At 36.3% G+C, this 16,850-nt stretch overlaps 1 protein-coding gene across 3 annotated transcripts in view; it reads left to right on the forward strand.

Moving 5' to 3' along the window:
* The window catches only part of RAPGEF5 (Rap guanine nucleotide exchange factor 5), a 212,243-nt gene that overhangs the window by 74,155 nt on the left and 121,238 nt on the right, over positions 1-16,850 (forward strand). For all 3 annotated transcript variants that reach the window (XM_012773293.2, XM_012773294.2, XM_012773295.2), the window contains one exon: positions 6,425-6,473. In XM_012773293.2, the coding sequence (XP_012628747.1) occupies positions 6,425-6,473 (49 nt within the window). The remainder of the gene's footprint in view (positions 1-6,424; positions 6,474-16,850) is intronic.

The raw sequence follows: 16,850 nt of genomic DNA on the forward strand, positions 1-16,850 counted from the left end.
ATCCATTCTAAGAAATCCCATTCCCATAGTTAACTCATAGCATGCTTGTGATCAACTAAAACTATCAGATCTTTTTAATGTGAACCTTTGTCAAACCAGATGTGTGTGTATCAGACTTAAATAATAGACTTTTAATATCTAAGTTTAGGACTTTGTTCCAGGTTATTTTGTTAGTTTCAGGCCACTTCTATATATATTCATCTTTGAATGGCCAACTATTGTCTCCGTTATAATAAAATTAATAAGCATAACTATACACTCAACAAAAAAGTCTATTAAAGAGATTTAAAGATATCTGTAAGTGCCTTGAACAGATGAGTAAGCGTTAGTATATTTTATCATGTCAACATGCTTAACAATCACCTCTTTGATGTGGTGACAGCAATTATTGGGGAAACAAGTATTTGATAGATAAACTGTGAGGTGGAGAACAATAGTGTCTAGGCAGATATATAACTTTCTTAATTTTCTAATTATTCGTTGACATTAACAGGTTTGGCAAGATTATCTGTGTGTCAGACTTGTGATGATATTAGCCATTCAGAACAGAATAATCAATCTGGAAATAGGAAAACAGGCTTCTGAGAAACAAAGAAAATTATTACCTAGACTGGTTACTCCTTTCAGAGGTGAAAAACCATCATTGCTCAGTTTGTATCTTGTATAAAAGGATATTGATTGAGAAGCATATTTGTATATTTTTCCTAGAGTTCTTAAAGTCCATACTAGCTAAAAATGTTATAGTAGTGTAAAAGTTGAATACGTTTGGGAATAAAACCATGGAAGAGTATTGGATTGTGTTTCTTCTTACGTTTAATTCAGGAAATTGAGCAAAATGGGTTGTATGTTTTAAAAACATTTCTATTGTGCTATCAAAATTGAAATGTTGCTAAGATTAACAGATTTACTTAAAACCTTTAGGAAATTTGTGAATTGGCGATTTTGTTTAAAATTAGTTTGTAAAGATGACTCTTTGGTTACTAAGACCTTTGCCAATATCTTTCCTCCTAAAATGACTTTCCTTGACTTTTGCTCCAGACTTATGCTGTGTTTTCAAGCGCCTCTTCTTCCAGGAAGGCTGTACATATCCTCTCAGTTATCCTCTCCCGCAGAGATGCATTCTGGCACTTAGAGTTTGCATTTGACGCTTTCTGTTGCCTCTTGAGTTTCAGCTTTGAAGCAAAACAGCTTTGTGAGCATTTGGTTTTTGAGGCAGAAGGTACCATTAAAGCGCCAGCAAAAAAAAAAAAAAAAAAAAAAAAATGAAGACAGAACACTGGACGTAAGACTGGCTCTGATTCTTACTGAATGTCAAGGCTGTTTTGTGAACAGCCTACTGGTTATTGAAAATAGAAAGCCAAAACATTTCAACATGTTTCTGACTCTAGTTTCTGATGGCTAACCAGGGGAGAGGGAAAAATCGGGGATATGTTTTATCAGTCCCTTGATCATCCTCTATTTAGATATTCCCAAGGCAAATATAACCCTCAGCTGCATGGGTTTTGAATTATATAGTTTTTTTTTTTATGTTGAGTGAACTATATTTTAAATTAAAGTTGAAGCTTCTTAAAAAGCTTTCTTGTGATTTTCCTTGTACTTGAGTAGATCCTGTTTCTCAAACTGCTGTTGCAGTAAGTGAATCTTGTCAGTTGATTGGATTACAGCATGATTTTTTTTTTTTATTGTGTATCTTAAACAGCAAAGTCCATCTTCCCTTACAAATGAATTGAATTAGAGGAGGACAAAATAAAGAGTAAAGATTGATTGTTGGTTGAAATGATTATAAGATTGAAGTATAATCTTGGGGATATATTCCTGAATCTCAGGGAGACTAAGCTCTCTTGTTGAATAGAGCAGTGGCTCTTCACCATGGCCGCAACCTGGAATCCCAGAGGAAGCTCAGAAACAACAGAAACCAACGCCTGGATCTCTCCCCCAGAGATTCTGATTTGGTTGGGGACCAACTCTCAGAATTTTTTCAGACCTTTCCAGTTGATTCTAATGTGCAGTAAGGTTTGAGAACTGCTGAAATAGATGAAAATCTAAGCTATTTTAAAAGAGCATTTCTTGGTAGACAAAAAGTAGTGACTAAATGGCAATTGATGAAAATAGGAGAAGATGAGGAAGAGAATCTTCTAGTGTGAATTTAATAGAGGTTTACAATTGCTTATTCATAGTTCTGAAATAGAAAAGCTCTGAAAAACAAAAAGGTTTTCATAAATAACTTGGTGGCAAAATCTAACCAAACATATTTGGTGGCAAAGCCTGAAGCTTTTCCTAGTTTTCTTTATCCCATTTAGCATGAATCATCATACATTTCATTGCAGAAATATTAACATGTCTGATTACCAGTTGCCGCTCCAGACCTCACTGAGAGTATGATGTAGAAAGGGTACCTTTCTAAGATATATAAAATTTTGAATTCTAAAATACATCTAACCCCAGGGGGTTCAGAAAAGGAGTTATAGATCATATCAGGGAAAGTTTATATGATAGGAAAATCCAAGATAATAATTTACTCTTCCTGTCAGATTAGGAACAATGCATTATTTCTAATTACATAGGCAGTGGTTGAGCATCCTTATTGGACAGAAACAATGACCAGTATCAGAACATGGTTCTATGTCTGAAATATTTCTCAAGCCTAATCTGAGAGGGTGGTTCCATTTCAGACATGGTGAGAGACACTCGGGTTAACCAATGACATAAGTAGATGGATAGAAAATCATTGTCCTATAAAAGATTCTTCAGCATAACAAACTACCCCAGAATCTAGAGAATTGAAACAACATGTGTTCATTATGTCAGGAATTTAGGAGCATCTTAGCTGGGTGGTTCCTGTTCAGGGTGTCTCAAGGGTGGTCAGAATGCCAGCCAGGACCTCAGTCACCTGAAGGTCAATTGGCAATGAAGTTGGTATTTCTTTTCCAGTGCCAACAGGTCCCTTATTAGTACATAAACAAAATTGTACTCTGTTTATGCAATTGCTCAGAGTTTTAGTTTTCAATATAAACCTAACAGTTATTTGCAAAGGAGGCTTTGATGTTCTGAGGATTTCTACTGGGAGTATCTTATGACCAGGGGAGTGCCTTCACTTTGAGTTTTCATTGTCCTCCCTCAGGAGGTTTTTCTCTCCCTTATGTTCTTTTTGTGTTCTCTTAAGGGTTGCCTCTGTATCCACCTCTTGTGTGTCAGTGAATGAATGAGAGTCAATTACCCTGGAAAATGTAAAGCAAAGACTGACAGGTTCCAGCCTCAACTGAGTTTCCAGCTGACAGATAAACATTAGTCCCACAATTTTAAATGATTAATTAAATGATTGCTAGTATGTTTAAAAAACAAAAAAGAACTATGAAGATGTTATAGAAACATATAATGGGATCTCACTGCATTTTTTTTTTATTTTGCTTAATCAGCACTTTCTCTCTCCTTTGTGTTTTGTAGGAAGACTAACCTACTTTTGGGATTTTTGTCAAAAATATTTTCCCTGGGACAGAAACATGGAAGCTATTCTATATCCCACCCTATATAAAACACTCATAACCTCCCACTTGCAGAGGTTCAGGGGCTGTAGTGTACTAATCTCATTTATTTTATGTGAAAAAGGCACTTAGGTTCCATCTAAATTAAACTGTGAAATTTTTCTTACTGCCCATCTCTCACCTTCCTGGCACTCCCAAAATGCTCCATTGTTTTCTTGCTCATCCTGTTCCTCCCTTTCTTTCCCTATCAAACCTTTGAAGATATGTAGTGTTATACCAAGGTGGGAATATAACACCTTCCTTTTCTGAGCTATTTATATTTGGAGCATTATTTCTAATTGGAGAAGGAAAAACTGAGGGTCCTGTATAGCATCAGTCCCCAACCTTTTTGGCACCAGGGACTGGTTTCATGGAAGACAATTTTTCCATGGACTGGGGGTGGCGGGGATGATTTCAGGATGATTCAAGCACATTACATTTACTGTGCAGTCAAACCTCTCTGCTAATGATAATCTGTATTTGCAGCCGCTCCCCGGCACTAGCATCACCGCCTCAGCTCCACCTCGGATCATTAGGCATTAGATTCTCATAAAGAGCACGCAACCTAGATCCTTTCCACTTGTAGTTTATAGTAGGGTTCTTGCTCCTGTGAGAATCTAATGCAGCGGCTGATCTGACAGGAGGTGGAGCCTTTGCAGTGATGCAAGTGATGGGGAGCGGCTGTAAATACAGATGAAGCTTTGCTTACTCGCCCGTCGCTTACCTCCTGCTGTGTGCCCTGGTTCCTAACAGGCTACGGACTGGTACCTACTGGTCCTCCACCCAAGGGTTGGGGACCACAACTGTATAGGGAATTCAGATATGGAAAATGGAAAGAGGATAATGGAGATGACTGGTTTTGATCCTCAGTGACCAAAGTTAAGTGATGTACCTCATGCATCATTTTCCATCTCTGCTTTCTTCTATCTGTGAGCCGTGGTAGGGTCTTCTCTGTGAGGTCTTAGCATCAGGAAGCCATTGACAAGGTCCCAGTGAACGTTTATAATCTGCAGCTTTGCCCCACCCCCAAATATTTGTGACACTGTGAAGGAGGAAAATCCTAAAAAGAGATGGTAATATTATACTGTGATAAACTTTACAAACAGCTTAAAATATACAAAATATGCAATAATTGATATTTTTATTTTATTGCTTTTTTATTTATTTGAGTGCACATACAAGTACTTATAGAGCCCTTCCTGTGGTCACTCATCACTTGTCTTTGCCTCAGTCCTCTTTTGCCCCTAAGTTCTTTAACTGTAAACTTTCTAGCTATGAGCATTTTCAGAGCCCAAATTCCCAAAGTTGGAGAGGGACTGATTCTCTTCTCACGATTCTGTAATTTTCCTGAGAGAGAGAGAGAGTCTTACGATGTCAAAGAATCAGCTCAATCAAGAGTGTGAACCTTTGAATGGCATTCACACTAGCCCATCCCGGAAAGCTTGTACCTGGGGCAAGCTGCCTTCTTCAGGGGTGACATCTGGCCCTTGGCAGAGCAGTCCTAGGTGGAGTCTCAGGTTCTAGCACATTGTTACTCTCACCTTCTAGTAAATGAATAGAAGTTAAATTAATTTAAATAGCAAACTGCACTTTAACTTTGAACTCCCATGTTCTTTCTTTCTTTTTTTTTTTTTTTTTTGAGACAGAGTCTCGCTTTCTTGCCTAGGCTAGAGTGAGTGCCGTGGCGTCAGCCTAGCTCACAGCAACCTCAAACTCCTGGGCTCAAGCGATCCTCCTGCCTCAGCCTCCTGAGTAGCAGGGACTACAGGCATGCGCCACCATGCCTGGCTGATTTTTATATTATATATATTAGTTGGCCAATTAATTTCTTTCTATTTTTATGGTAGAGACGTGGTCTCGCTCAGGCTGGTTTTGAACTCCTGACCTTGAGCAATCCGCCCGCCTCGGCCTCCCAGAGTGCTGGGATTACAGGCATGAGCCACCGCGCCTGGCCCCATGTTCTTTCTTTAAAGTGTTGTTAATATATTCAGAGGCATGACCCTCTCAGACATCTCACCGTCACCACCTCCAAACACCTGAGCACACAGACTTCTCAGCCTAAGGGAGGGACTGTGTACTTTCTGAAGGGAAGGGAGCTTTCTCATTATGGAATTTTTATTGCTACCAAACATAGATTTCCCAAAGATTATCTTCCTGTTATCTTTAAAAGTGACTGTCTTTTTTGTCACTGTTTCATGTTGGTCTTTGAGAATGTTTTCAAGGAAGGATTTAAGCCTTCAAAGTGGGAGGGGTGAGACGGTGTGTAAGCACTGAAAAATTTTGACAACTAAGTGGGATTTAAGACATGTAGGGTTCTAAAAAGTCATCTAGTCTATTCCCATTTCACCTGCCCTGTGAGTTGATGACATTTGCTTTTATGTGGCATATTATGCAAGATGGTTGCTGTAAACCTGTCAGGCTTGCAGTGAACGTTCATTGTACTTGAGCAGAGCCAGGATTGCCTATCTCAGCTTTTCGAGAATTTCTGTATAAACTAGCATCATTGTGGGAAACATAATATTTAATATTTTGGTTATAGTATCACTCATTTTAATTTTATTCATATTTACATTATATTTGAATGTTATACAGTTATGTTTTTGAGGTACTTCCCATTGTGGCATATATACTAATGTCCTAAAATGTATACATTTTGACAACTGTCTAACTGTTTTAAAAGTAACTCAATAACATTATTCTAGATTTTTTGCTTAAAATTCCTATGCTCGGTTTTTCCATGTGCTAAAACCAAGCAAAAACCAAAAAAGCGATGGCCGCAAACCTAAGTTTAATTGCAGCAGCTCTTAATTTGGGTTGTATATCTATTAATAAAAACAAAGTATAGTTTTTGATAGATACTTCTTTCTTCTTCTAATTTGATTTTCCCCCTAATATTTTATTAGGTGCAGAGAGAGCTTGCAGCTGTTATTGCTTTGAAAGCAAGGAAGTCTGGTGAGTAGTCTTTTATGGAGCTGGAAGAAGATTTTAATTCTTTGGGGATATTTCTCATATCATCGGTAGTGTGCAGTTGCATGTATCTCAGGAAGTTATGGTGTAGAATGCAAAGTATCACCATTTGATTTTAAGATTATTTATTCTACCATTAAAATAGCACAGGATGTTATATATAGTTCTGTAAGATAAAATTTCACTGTTTTGCTCTAATTGATCCCAGATTTCAAGAAAATATGAAATTTAAAATTAAAAATATGTAGTCCACTGCAACCATGAAAAGGATCTAAGCACATGATAAAAACAAGCAAGCCACCTTGTATTATGTGTCTTAATGACAGAGGACAAGGAATACTATAGAGGTGGTCTTTTTTTAAGGCTCATTTTTTAAAATTTCAAAGTAGTTTCTTTTAAAAATAATTGTTAAATGACATTTCAAAGCAAAGATTTTTCATAGGACTGATTTATGGGTCTGATTCCTCATACGTGAAGGATATAATCTGTGGAATATGTGGAAAGGAAAAGAGGACTTTCAAATACATTTTAAAGGAGAAAAGAACATACCCTGATGGAATTCAATATGAAGTGGAGACTCACTGAAGTAGAAAAATGCTTGATTAGAGAGTAGGAATGTCAGAAGGAGACATCCTTTGCTGTTCCTGTCTGTTCAGAGGGAAGAGGTCAGGGCTGAATGGAATGAAAATCAGAAGGGAATTACTTCTTGGATAATGTTAAACTACAATAAGACTTTTCAGGTGGAAAGACTGTGACAAAATCAAAATGATAACAAAACTTGAAGAAATAAATGGAACAGAAATGCCTCAAGAATGAACCATATATTTCACATCTATCTTTTTCCAGTTAGAAACTCTTAAGAAGTTGCATTTTTGTCAGTTTGTATTTCAATCAAACACACTTTGGTGAAAATTAGCTTATTATATTCACTCTTACTCTTTTTGTTGGTTTGTCAGATTTTGAGGACACAGAGACTGGATGGTGGAGAGGAGGACACACAGAACAGCAATCTGGGGTGTTGAGCAGAGTGGGGCATGAATAGGGCTTCCCAGTGAGCAGCTTTATATGTGCAGAGGTGAAAGCTAGGTGGAGAAAGGACATCAATATAAAGATCATGGGAAGGAAATGCAAATCAAAACCACAACCATATAGCAACTCACCTCAGTTACAATGGCTATTATGAAAAAAGACAAAACATAACAGATGCTGGTGAGGATGTGGAGAGAGGGGAGCTCTCATATACACTGTTTGTGGAAACGTAAATTAGTACAGCCACTATGGAAAACAGTATGGAGGTTCCTCAAAAAAACTAAAAATAAAACTACCAATATGATCCAGCAATTGCGCTGCCGGGAGTATGTCCAAAGTAAAGGAAATCTGTATGTTAAAGAGATATCTGCACTCTCATGATTATTACAGCAGTTTTCACCATAGCTAAGATATGATATCAATGTAAGTGTCCATCAACGGATGAATGGATAAAGAAATGTGATATATATACACAATAGAATACTATTCAGCTATAAAAAAGCACGAAATTCTGTCCTTTGCAACAACATGGATGAACCTGGAGGACGTTATGTTAAGTGAAATAAGCCAGACACAGAAAGAAACATATCGCTTATTCTCACTTTCATGCAGGCACTAAGAAAGTTGCTCTCATACAGATAGAGAGTAGAATAATGGTTACCTGGGGGTGGGGTTGGAGGATAGGGGCATCAAGAGAGGTTGGTTAATGGGTACAAAAATACTAGTATATAAAAAGAATAAGTTCTAGTGTTCAGTAGCATAGTTGGGTGATTATAGTTATCAATAAATTATTGTTTATTTCAAAAATAGCTAAAAGAAGATTTGGAATGTTCTTAACACAAATGAGTAAGTGTTTGAGGTGATGGATATCCCTATTACCCTGATATGATCACTACACATAATTTGCATGTATCAAAATATCACATGTACTCAATAAATATGTACAATTATTATTTATCACAAAAAGCAACTCTAAAAAAAGATTGTAAGAGGCAGGGCCTAGAAATAAATTATGCTGGAGATGCTCTTCATTCTTATCATGATAAGGAGCCAAAATATATAGTCTGTACAAGTTGGGGTGGCAGTGCCTTGGAGCATAGGATATGATTTTTTAAAGTTTCAGAATAAGGCAGGGAAGTAATCAAAAACGTACAGTGTGTCATTGCCAGAGAAAGACAGAGCAGGTCAATACAGATAGGGAAGCTGGAGAAGGGCGTGGCTGCTTTACACAGAGTGGGATGGGAAGGCCTCTGACAGGGGGACATTTGAGCCAAGACCTGAAGGCAGTGAGGGAGCAAGCCTTGTGGATGTGCACAAGAGCCTTCAGGTAGAGGCGTTGTTGCGTCAGATGGGTTTGAGAGGCAGCAAGGAGGCAAGCGTGGCTGGAGGCAAGTGGATGAGGCAGACAGAGGTAGGTTTTGGTTGGTGTCAGGCTAAGAAGTCTGGACATTCTGGAGGTGAAGGGAAAGGAAGATGAGTGAGTAAGACCCATACATGTTAGAGTGTGCAACATGAAATACTGGTGTGAAGTCAATGTTATTTTGCCTTGATGCCACTGTATGAGATTAGCATGCCTGTTTTCCTTACTTATTTCATCTATGGAACTTAGAATGTGCATACAGTTTTGGCAGCTTCTGAGGGACAGAGTGAAGTGATCTCACACTCATATACTGCTAATGTTGGGACATATATTCATAGTTTTTCAGGAAAGCAATTGTTTGGTATATTCCAGTGTCCCTAACTCTCTGACTGAATAACTCCATGGCTAGAGGTCTAGCTGTAGGGCATAATCAGAGATGCATATGATGATTAAGGTAGAAGAATATCTATTTCATAGCTGCTTTTTTTAGCATGAAGAAAGTAGAAACAATCCTTAAATCCTCATCATAAGGAAATGGTAAAATTGATAGATTGATGTGATAGAATATTAAATAGCTTTTAAAATGATATTTAGAAAAAACTAATATAGTAAAATGTCCAGTGAAAAAAATTGTGCACAGTAGCAGGTATTCTCTTTTTCATAATGAAAATAGCTTCATTTTTTTTTACTGTTATAGTAGAGCATGCTCCTTGAAAAACACTTTTGTAATACATGAATGTATAGAGGAAAAATTAAAAAATCACATATCATCTCACCAACATAGATAACCACAAATACTCTTTTGTTGTATGTATTTCCAGACATTTTTCTATTAAGCATATATTAAATGTTATATATTAACATCCATATTTTGTGAAAGTGGGATTATCTCATATGTGCTTTTATTTTGAGATAATTGCATTATAGATTTACACGCAGTTGTAATAAATAACACAAACAAATCCAGAGTACCTCTTACCCAAGTTCCCCTCATTTTGTAGAACTATAGTACAGTATCACAAGCAGGATGTTAATGTTTCCATCACCTCGAGGTTCTCTCCTGTTGCTCCTTTATAGCTACACAAACTTTCTACCTACTTCTATTGTCCTTAGCCCCTGGCAATTGTTACTCTGTTCTTTATTTCTGTCATTTGTAAAATATTATACAAATAGAGTCAAACAGTACGTGACCTTGTGGAATTGGCTTTTTTCACTTGGCATGATTTTCTTAAGATTCATTCAGACTGTTTTGTTTATCGATAGTTTGTTCCTTTTTATTGCTGGAAAGTATTAAATGGTATGAATGTACTACGTACATTCATCCATTCATCCATTGAAGGTCCTCTGGGTTGTTTCCAGCTTTTTAGTTTTTGCAAATGAAGCTGCTACAAATATTCATGTACAGGGTTTTTTTTTTTGTGTGTGTGTGTGTGTGTGTGTGTGTGCCTAAGTCTTCATTTCCCTGGAATAAATATCTAGCACTATAATTGCTAGGTTGTGTGGTAGTTGCATGTTTAGTTTTTTGAGAAACAGCCAGATTGTTTTCCAGAGTAGTTATGCCATTTTACACTCTCTCTAGCAATCTATAAGTGATGCAGGTTCTCTGCATCTTTGCTAGCATTTGATATCATCACTTTTTTTCTATTTTAGCCATTCTGATCGGTATGTAGTGATAGCTCATTGCAGTTTTAATTTGTATTTCCCTGATGGCTAATGATGTCAAACAAATTTTCACGGGCTTATTTTGCCATCTGAATGTTGTCTTTGGGGAAATGATTGGGGAAATGATCTAAATGTCTTTTGCCCATTTTTTAAATTGGATTGTTTGGGATTTTTTACTGTTGAGTTTTGAGAGTTCTTTATACAATCTAGGTACTAGTTTTTTTTCAACATATGGTTGGCAAATATTTTCTTCCAGTCTGTAGTTTGTCTCTTTTATCCTCTCAACAGTGTTTGACAGAGCAAAGGTTTTTAATTTTGAAGAAGTCCGATTTATTAATTTTTAATGGAATTTTGTTTGTCTTTGGGTTAAAAACTCTTTGCCTATCTCTGGATCCTAAAGATTTTCTCTTATGTCTTTTTTTTCTCCTAAAAGTTTTATAGTTTTATGTTTCACATTTAATTTCATGATCCATTTGAGTTAGTTTTCATATAAGGTGTGAGATGTAGGTCAAGGTTCTGGGTTTTTTTGTTTGGTTTTGCCTATAAATGTCTAATTGATCCAGCACCATTTGTTGAAAAGACCATCTTTTCTCCATTGAATTGCTTTTATGCCTTTGTCAAAAATCATGTGGGCACGTTTGTGTTGGTATATTTCTAGGATCTCTGTTCTGTTCCATTGAAGAAAGTCTGTTGGTATCCACCAACACCACAGTGTTGATTACCATAGCTATATATAAAATCCACTCTTTATATTATTAATGTCAATAATATAAATCTGTAATATCATTTTGATTAAAGGTACATACTAGGCAATTTATTTAATTCTTGGTTGTATGTTAGGTTTTTAATTTTTTCCCATTATAAGTAATAGTAGAAGGACCACATATATTGTTTTTCTCTTTCCCTATTATTAATATTTCCTTATAATAAATTACTTTTAGTAATTTATTACTTTTAGTAATTTATTATAGCTAGGTCAATAGCTAGGTGTGAACAGTGTTGAAGTTTTGTTTTTCACATTAGGCCTTTAAGTCATCTGAAATTTATGTATATGGAATGAGGTAGAGATCAAGTTTTATGTTTTCCTTATGTTAAGTCAGTTAACCCAGCAGCATCCATTGGGTTCTTTGCTCACTGATCTGTAATGCTAATTCTGTCATATATGAAGTTTAATGTATACTGTGCTTGGATTTATTTCTGGTCTGTGTATTCCATTGATTTGTTTACCCATCCTTGTGCCTACACTGTCCTGTTTTAATTACCAAAGGTTCATATTGAGACTTTTGGGGGTAGTTGGGGTGGATAAGGCAAGTCTCTTCTTACTTTTCTTATTCTCTTCATAGTTTTAATTTATCACATTCCATGAAAACTCAAAGGGATTTTTAAAAACACATATTCAGTTTACAGATCATTACATAAATCTGATATTTTTGAGATAATGTGTTTACATCCACAAACCTAGGGTATTTTTCCCTGTTGTCTGATGTGCTTTTAGGTACCTTGTGTTTTTGGTTACTATTATAAATGAACTATTTTTTTTTTTATCTTTTTTTTTAAGTTGTTCCCATCTCATTGTGTGATGGTGCCTCGGTCTTGGTCATTCATGAAACTTCTTTTTAAAAATAGATTGTATTTTTTTAGAGCAGTTTTAGGTTCACAGCCACATTGAGTGTACAGAGAGTTCCTATATGGCCCCTGCCCCCCACCATCAACTTCCCAAGTCAGAGTGGTACATTTGTAACAGTCGATGAATCTACGTTGACACATTATGACCCACAGTCCATAGTTTACATAAGGGTTCACTCTTGGTGTTGTATGTTTTATGGGTTTGGACAAATGGATGATAACATGTATCTACCATTACGTATCATACAGAAGAGGTTCACTGCTCTAAATATCCTTTGTGCTCTGCCTGTTCATCTCTGCCTTCTCCCAACCCATGACAACCACTAATTTTTTTACTGTCACCATAGTTTTGTTTTTTCTGCAGTGTCATGTGGTTGGAATAATACAGTATGTAGTCTTTTCCAAATGGCTTCTTTCCTTTAGTAATATGCATTTAAGTTTCTTCCATGTCTTTTCACATGATAGCTCATTTTCTTTTTTATTGTGCTGAATGATATTTCATTGTCTGGATGTACTACAGTTGATTTATCCATTCACATACTGAGGGATATCTTGGTTGCTTTCAAGTTTTGGTCATTATATAAGTGAAGCTTCTGTAAACATCTGTATGCAGGTTTATGTGTGTATATTAGTTTTCAACTCACTTAAGTAAATAGCAAGGAGTTTGATTGCTAGATTGTGTGGTAAGAGTATGTTAAATTTTGTTAGAAACCACCAAGTTGTCTTCCAAAGCAGTTGTACTATTTTGCATTCTCACCAGCGATGAATGAATGTTCCTGTTGCTCCACTTTCTTACCAGCATTTAGTATTGGCCATTCTAACATGTGTGTCGTGATAGCTCATTGTTTTAATTCACAATTCCCTAATGACATATGATATTGAGCATCATTTTATGCAATTTCCTGTATATCTTCTTCAGTGAAGTGTCTGTGTAGGTCTTTTGCCAATTTTTTAGTTGGCTTGTTCATTTTCTGACTATTGAATTTTAAGAATTGTTTGTATATTTTGGAAATAACCCTTTATCAGATAGGTCTTTTGCAAATATTTTCTCTTCGTGGCTTGTTTTCTCATTCTCTTTACAGTGTCTTTGCAAAACAGAAGTTTTTTTTATTTTAATGAGGTCTAGCTTACAAATTATTTCTCTCATAGATCATGCCTTTGGTGTTGTATCTAAAAAGTCACTGCCAAACCCAAGGTCATCTAGAGTTTCTCTTATGTTATCATCTAGGAATTTTATAATTTTGTGTTTTACTTTTAGTTCTGTGTTCCATTTCGAATTCATTTTTGTAAAAGGTATAAGGTCTGTGCCTAGGTTCATTTTTTCTTTTTCTTTTCTTTTTTTTTTTTTTTTGCATGTAGATGTCCAGTTGTTTCAGTAACATTTGTTGAAAAGACAATGACAATCTTTTCCCCACTATATTGCCTTTGTTCATAGATTTTTGTCAAAGATTCAATTGGCTATATTTGTTTGCATCTATTTCTGGGCTCTGTATGATTTTCCATTGATCTATTTGTGTATTCTTTCACCAGTACGATAAGGCTTTATAGTAAGTATTAGAATCAGGTAATGTCAGTCCTCCAACTTTGCTCTTCTTTTTCAATATTGTGTTGACTATCTTGAGTCTTTTCCTTCTCCAAATAAACCTCAGAATCATTTTATCAATATCTGTATCTATTGTTTCCTCTAGTTGGCTTTTTTTTTGCTATATGAGAATTCTTGATTTTGTGTGTACACTTTATAAATGTGTAGAACTCAAAGGAATTCCAATAACTGGTTTTAAAATTATCTTGGATTTTCTACATGAACAAACTTATCATCTATCAGTGATGCCTATTTTGTCTTTATCTTATCAATACATATGAACTCTTTTTTCCATATTATTTCATTAGTTAGAGCTATGAAATATAAGGTTGAATAATATCAATGATAGTTAGCATTCTTATTTTGTCCCTAACTTTAATCACATATGTTTTCTAATTAGAAAAGGAATACCAATGAAGAAGATTATTTTGGGGGAAAAAACAGACATTTCTTTCTCACACCCCCCAAACCACAACAAAGTTGGGAACCAATCTAGGTTAAAAATAACCAACATGGTGTATATTACTGTATTCAAATAATCCATATATAGAAATATTAGAGATACCCACCTGTTTGATCCTACATTCTCAATCCGTGAGTTGCCATTGAGAGTGGATGAAAAATAACAGTGGCAAGGTAAATAGAGCCTGAGTCATAGATATCATATTCATTCATTCCTTTATCAAAGTCTAGCTGAGCACCTACTATGTGCCAAGTGCAGTGTAAGGCACAGAGGATATACTCATGAGCAAGGACAAGAGTGGCCCCTCCTGTTTCTAAATCACAACATGTTTTTCATAAATAGAATGCATTATTGAGTCAATGGCTGTCAGAAAAAGGTAACCTATTATTGTGAAGTTAGGAGGTGATAAACTGCAGAACCATTAACCATGGCCTTAATTAAATAGAGTTCCAGCTGCAGAATGGTGCTTTCTATGTATGCTTTTTGTTTTTTTATGTTGAGATTTCTTTTTTTAAAGGGAAAAGAAAAATAAGCTGGTATACATCTAAGAAAAAAGTATTAAAATGATAGTAGCCACATCTGGAGCTTGACAGAAGGAATTGATTACCTTAATATCTTATGTCTTGCAGTAAAACTGTTAATTAGGGCTCAGGTGGTCCTGCCAGATTTATGTCTAACTGCAAAAGGTTATTAAAATGAGCATTAGTATAAAGAAAAAGTTTTAGTTTCAGCCCACCATACAAACAGAAAGAAAAGTAACTCCCAATCAATATAGGTTCTATAAATGATTCAAAGCTCTAGTTTATTAAAAAATCCATTTTGTTGTAATTTTCTAAGAGGCCATTAGGATGTGCCTTTGAACAGTTTTCTCCTCTAAGAACTAACATTAGTGGATGTGAATAACATTTTAAGTCTTCACGAGATTTACAAAAATTTGTGCAGATATCCTTGCACTTCTTTCCCTTTGTTGGATTGCTTATTCTCCTGCTAATGTTAGCTCATTAGTGTCCTGGGAGATGTGTTACTTCCCTTTTCTGGGAAATCCACAGCCAAAGCGTATTAGCTCTCATTAACTTTAGATCACATGAAACTTGTGCCATGGTGGGCTTCTATTTCTGGAAAGCTGAAAATCTCCTTGGCAGTTTTTAAATTTCACTCTGTCTCCTTAGCCCATAGCTAGTAGCTAGTTAAGTGTTTTAAAACTGAGGCACCTGGGATATTAAAATTTGGAAAGGGGAGAAGGGGTTCCCGGCTCTGTTTTTGCCATTAAATGTCTTTGTGACTTTAGCTATGTGATTTCAATTTGTATCTTTCGAGGCCTGGCATAGAATCTGGTAACCACAGCGATTCCTCCCAGCTCTAATGTTTAATTATAACAATATTTTCACTTTTTACCTTCATTCCCCTTAGTCACAACCTTGGGACTATTTTGTTCAGGATTCTTTCAGGTGTACATGATAGAAAAATAAACTGAAAACCAAAAAGGGAATTTTTTGGCTCGGGGAGTCTGTGGAGTTTAACCATCTTGGCAGGGGGATGTCTGGGTAGCCCCAGCAGAAGCCCAGCTAAAGGGAGCTGGTTGTCAGGATGAAGTGCTCACCTCTGGAGCAGCAGGACAATGGCGGAGGGGGGAGGCGGAGGGGTCAACTCAGCCCCACGCAAGACACGTGGCTCTACAAAGGACACCCACAGACAGATGAACAGCTGCAGGAGGAATTGTTTGCACTGTCCCAGTCTTGAGATCGAGGGAGGGAGTGCCACTCTGAGATCACACAGGCTGAAAGTCTGCAGCCACATGTGAGTGCAGGTTTTCCAACACCCGATGCCCAGTGTTCCCAGCTACGCTTCCACTCTTGGTTAGTAATTTTCAGGATTATGAGAATAAAGATGTGATTTGTGAAAAGGCATTCATTCTTGTTTTCTGAATTTTGTGCCTGGAAATGAAAAGGAATAGAGTGAAAACCTATAAAATCTTCAAGTCGTGGGTCTCAACATTTTTTCCTTCTTTCTAGGATAAACTGTTCAGGAATTCAGGTTAAAGCATTGTTTGTATACAAAGATATTTTATTATTTCTTTGGGATAAAAGGTATATAATATAAAGTTGTATTAAATGGTTTAGCTTATTGTGTTTAGTTTTAGCTTATTTATTTATTGGTTGGTTAATTGAGTCTGAATCTGTCACCTTGGGTAGTGTGCAGTGGTGTCATTGTAACTCACTGCAACCTCAAACTCCTGGACTTAAGCAATCCTCCTACTTCAGCCTCGAAAGTAGCTTAGACTATAGGTGTGTGCCACGACGCCCTGCTAATTTTTCTAGTTTTAGTAGAGACAGGATCTTGCTCTTGCTCAGGCTGGTCTCGAACTCTTAAGCTCAAATGATCCTCCCACCTTGGCCTCCCAGAGTGCTAGAATTACAGGTGTGAGCCATCACACCTGGCCTACTTTTAGCTTTTTTAAAAGATTATTTTTAAGAGGCTAGGAAGGAAGAGTGAGAAGCTAGGGTTTTGCATTAAATTATTTCTTCTAACCCTACAGATCCTCTTGTTTGTTTTATCATCTTTGAATCCTACATTCAAGCTTAACTAGGCATTTATATTGGGTATATGGTTTCAACAACCAAATATGGTTATTATTTGTTA

Source organism: Microcebus murinus, chromosome 9 (assembly GCF_040939455.1).
Source record: "Microcebus murinus isolate Inina chromosome 9, M.murinus_Inina_mat1.0, whole genome shotgun sequence".
Classification (NCBI taxonomy): domain Eukaryota; kingdom Metazoa; phylum Chordata; class Mammalia; order Primates; family Cheirogaleidae; genus Microcebus; species Microcebus murinus.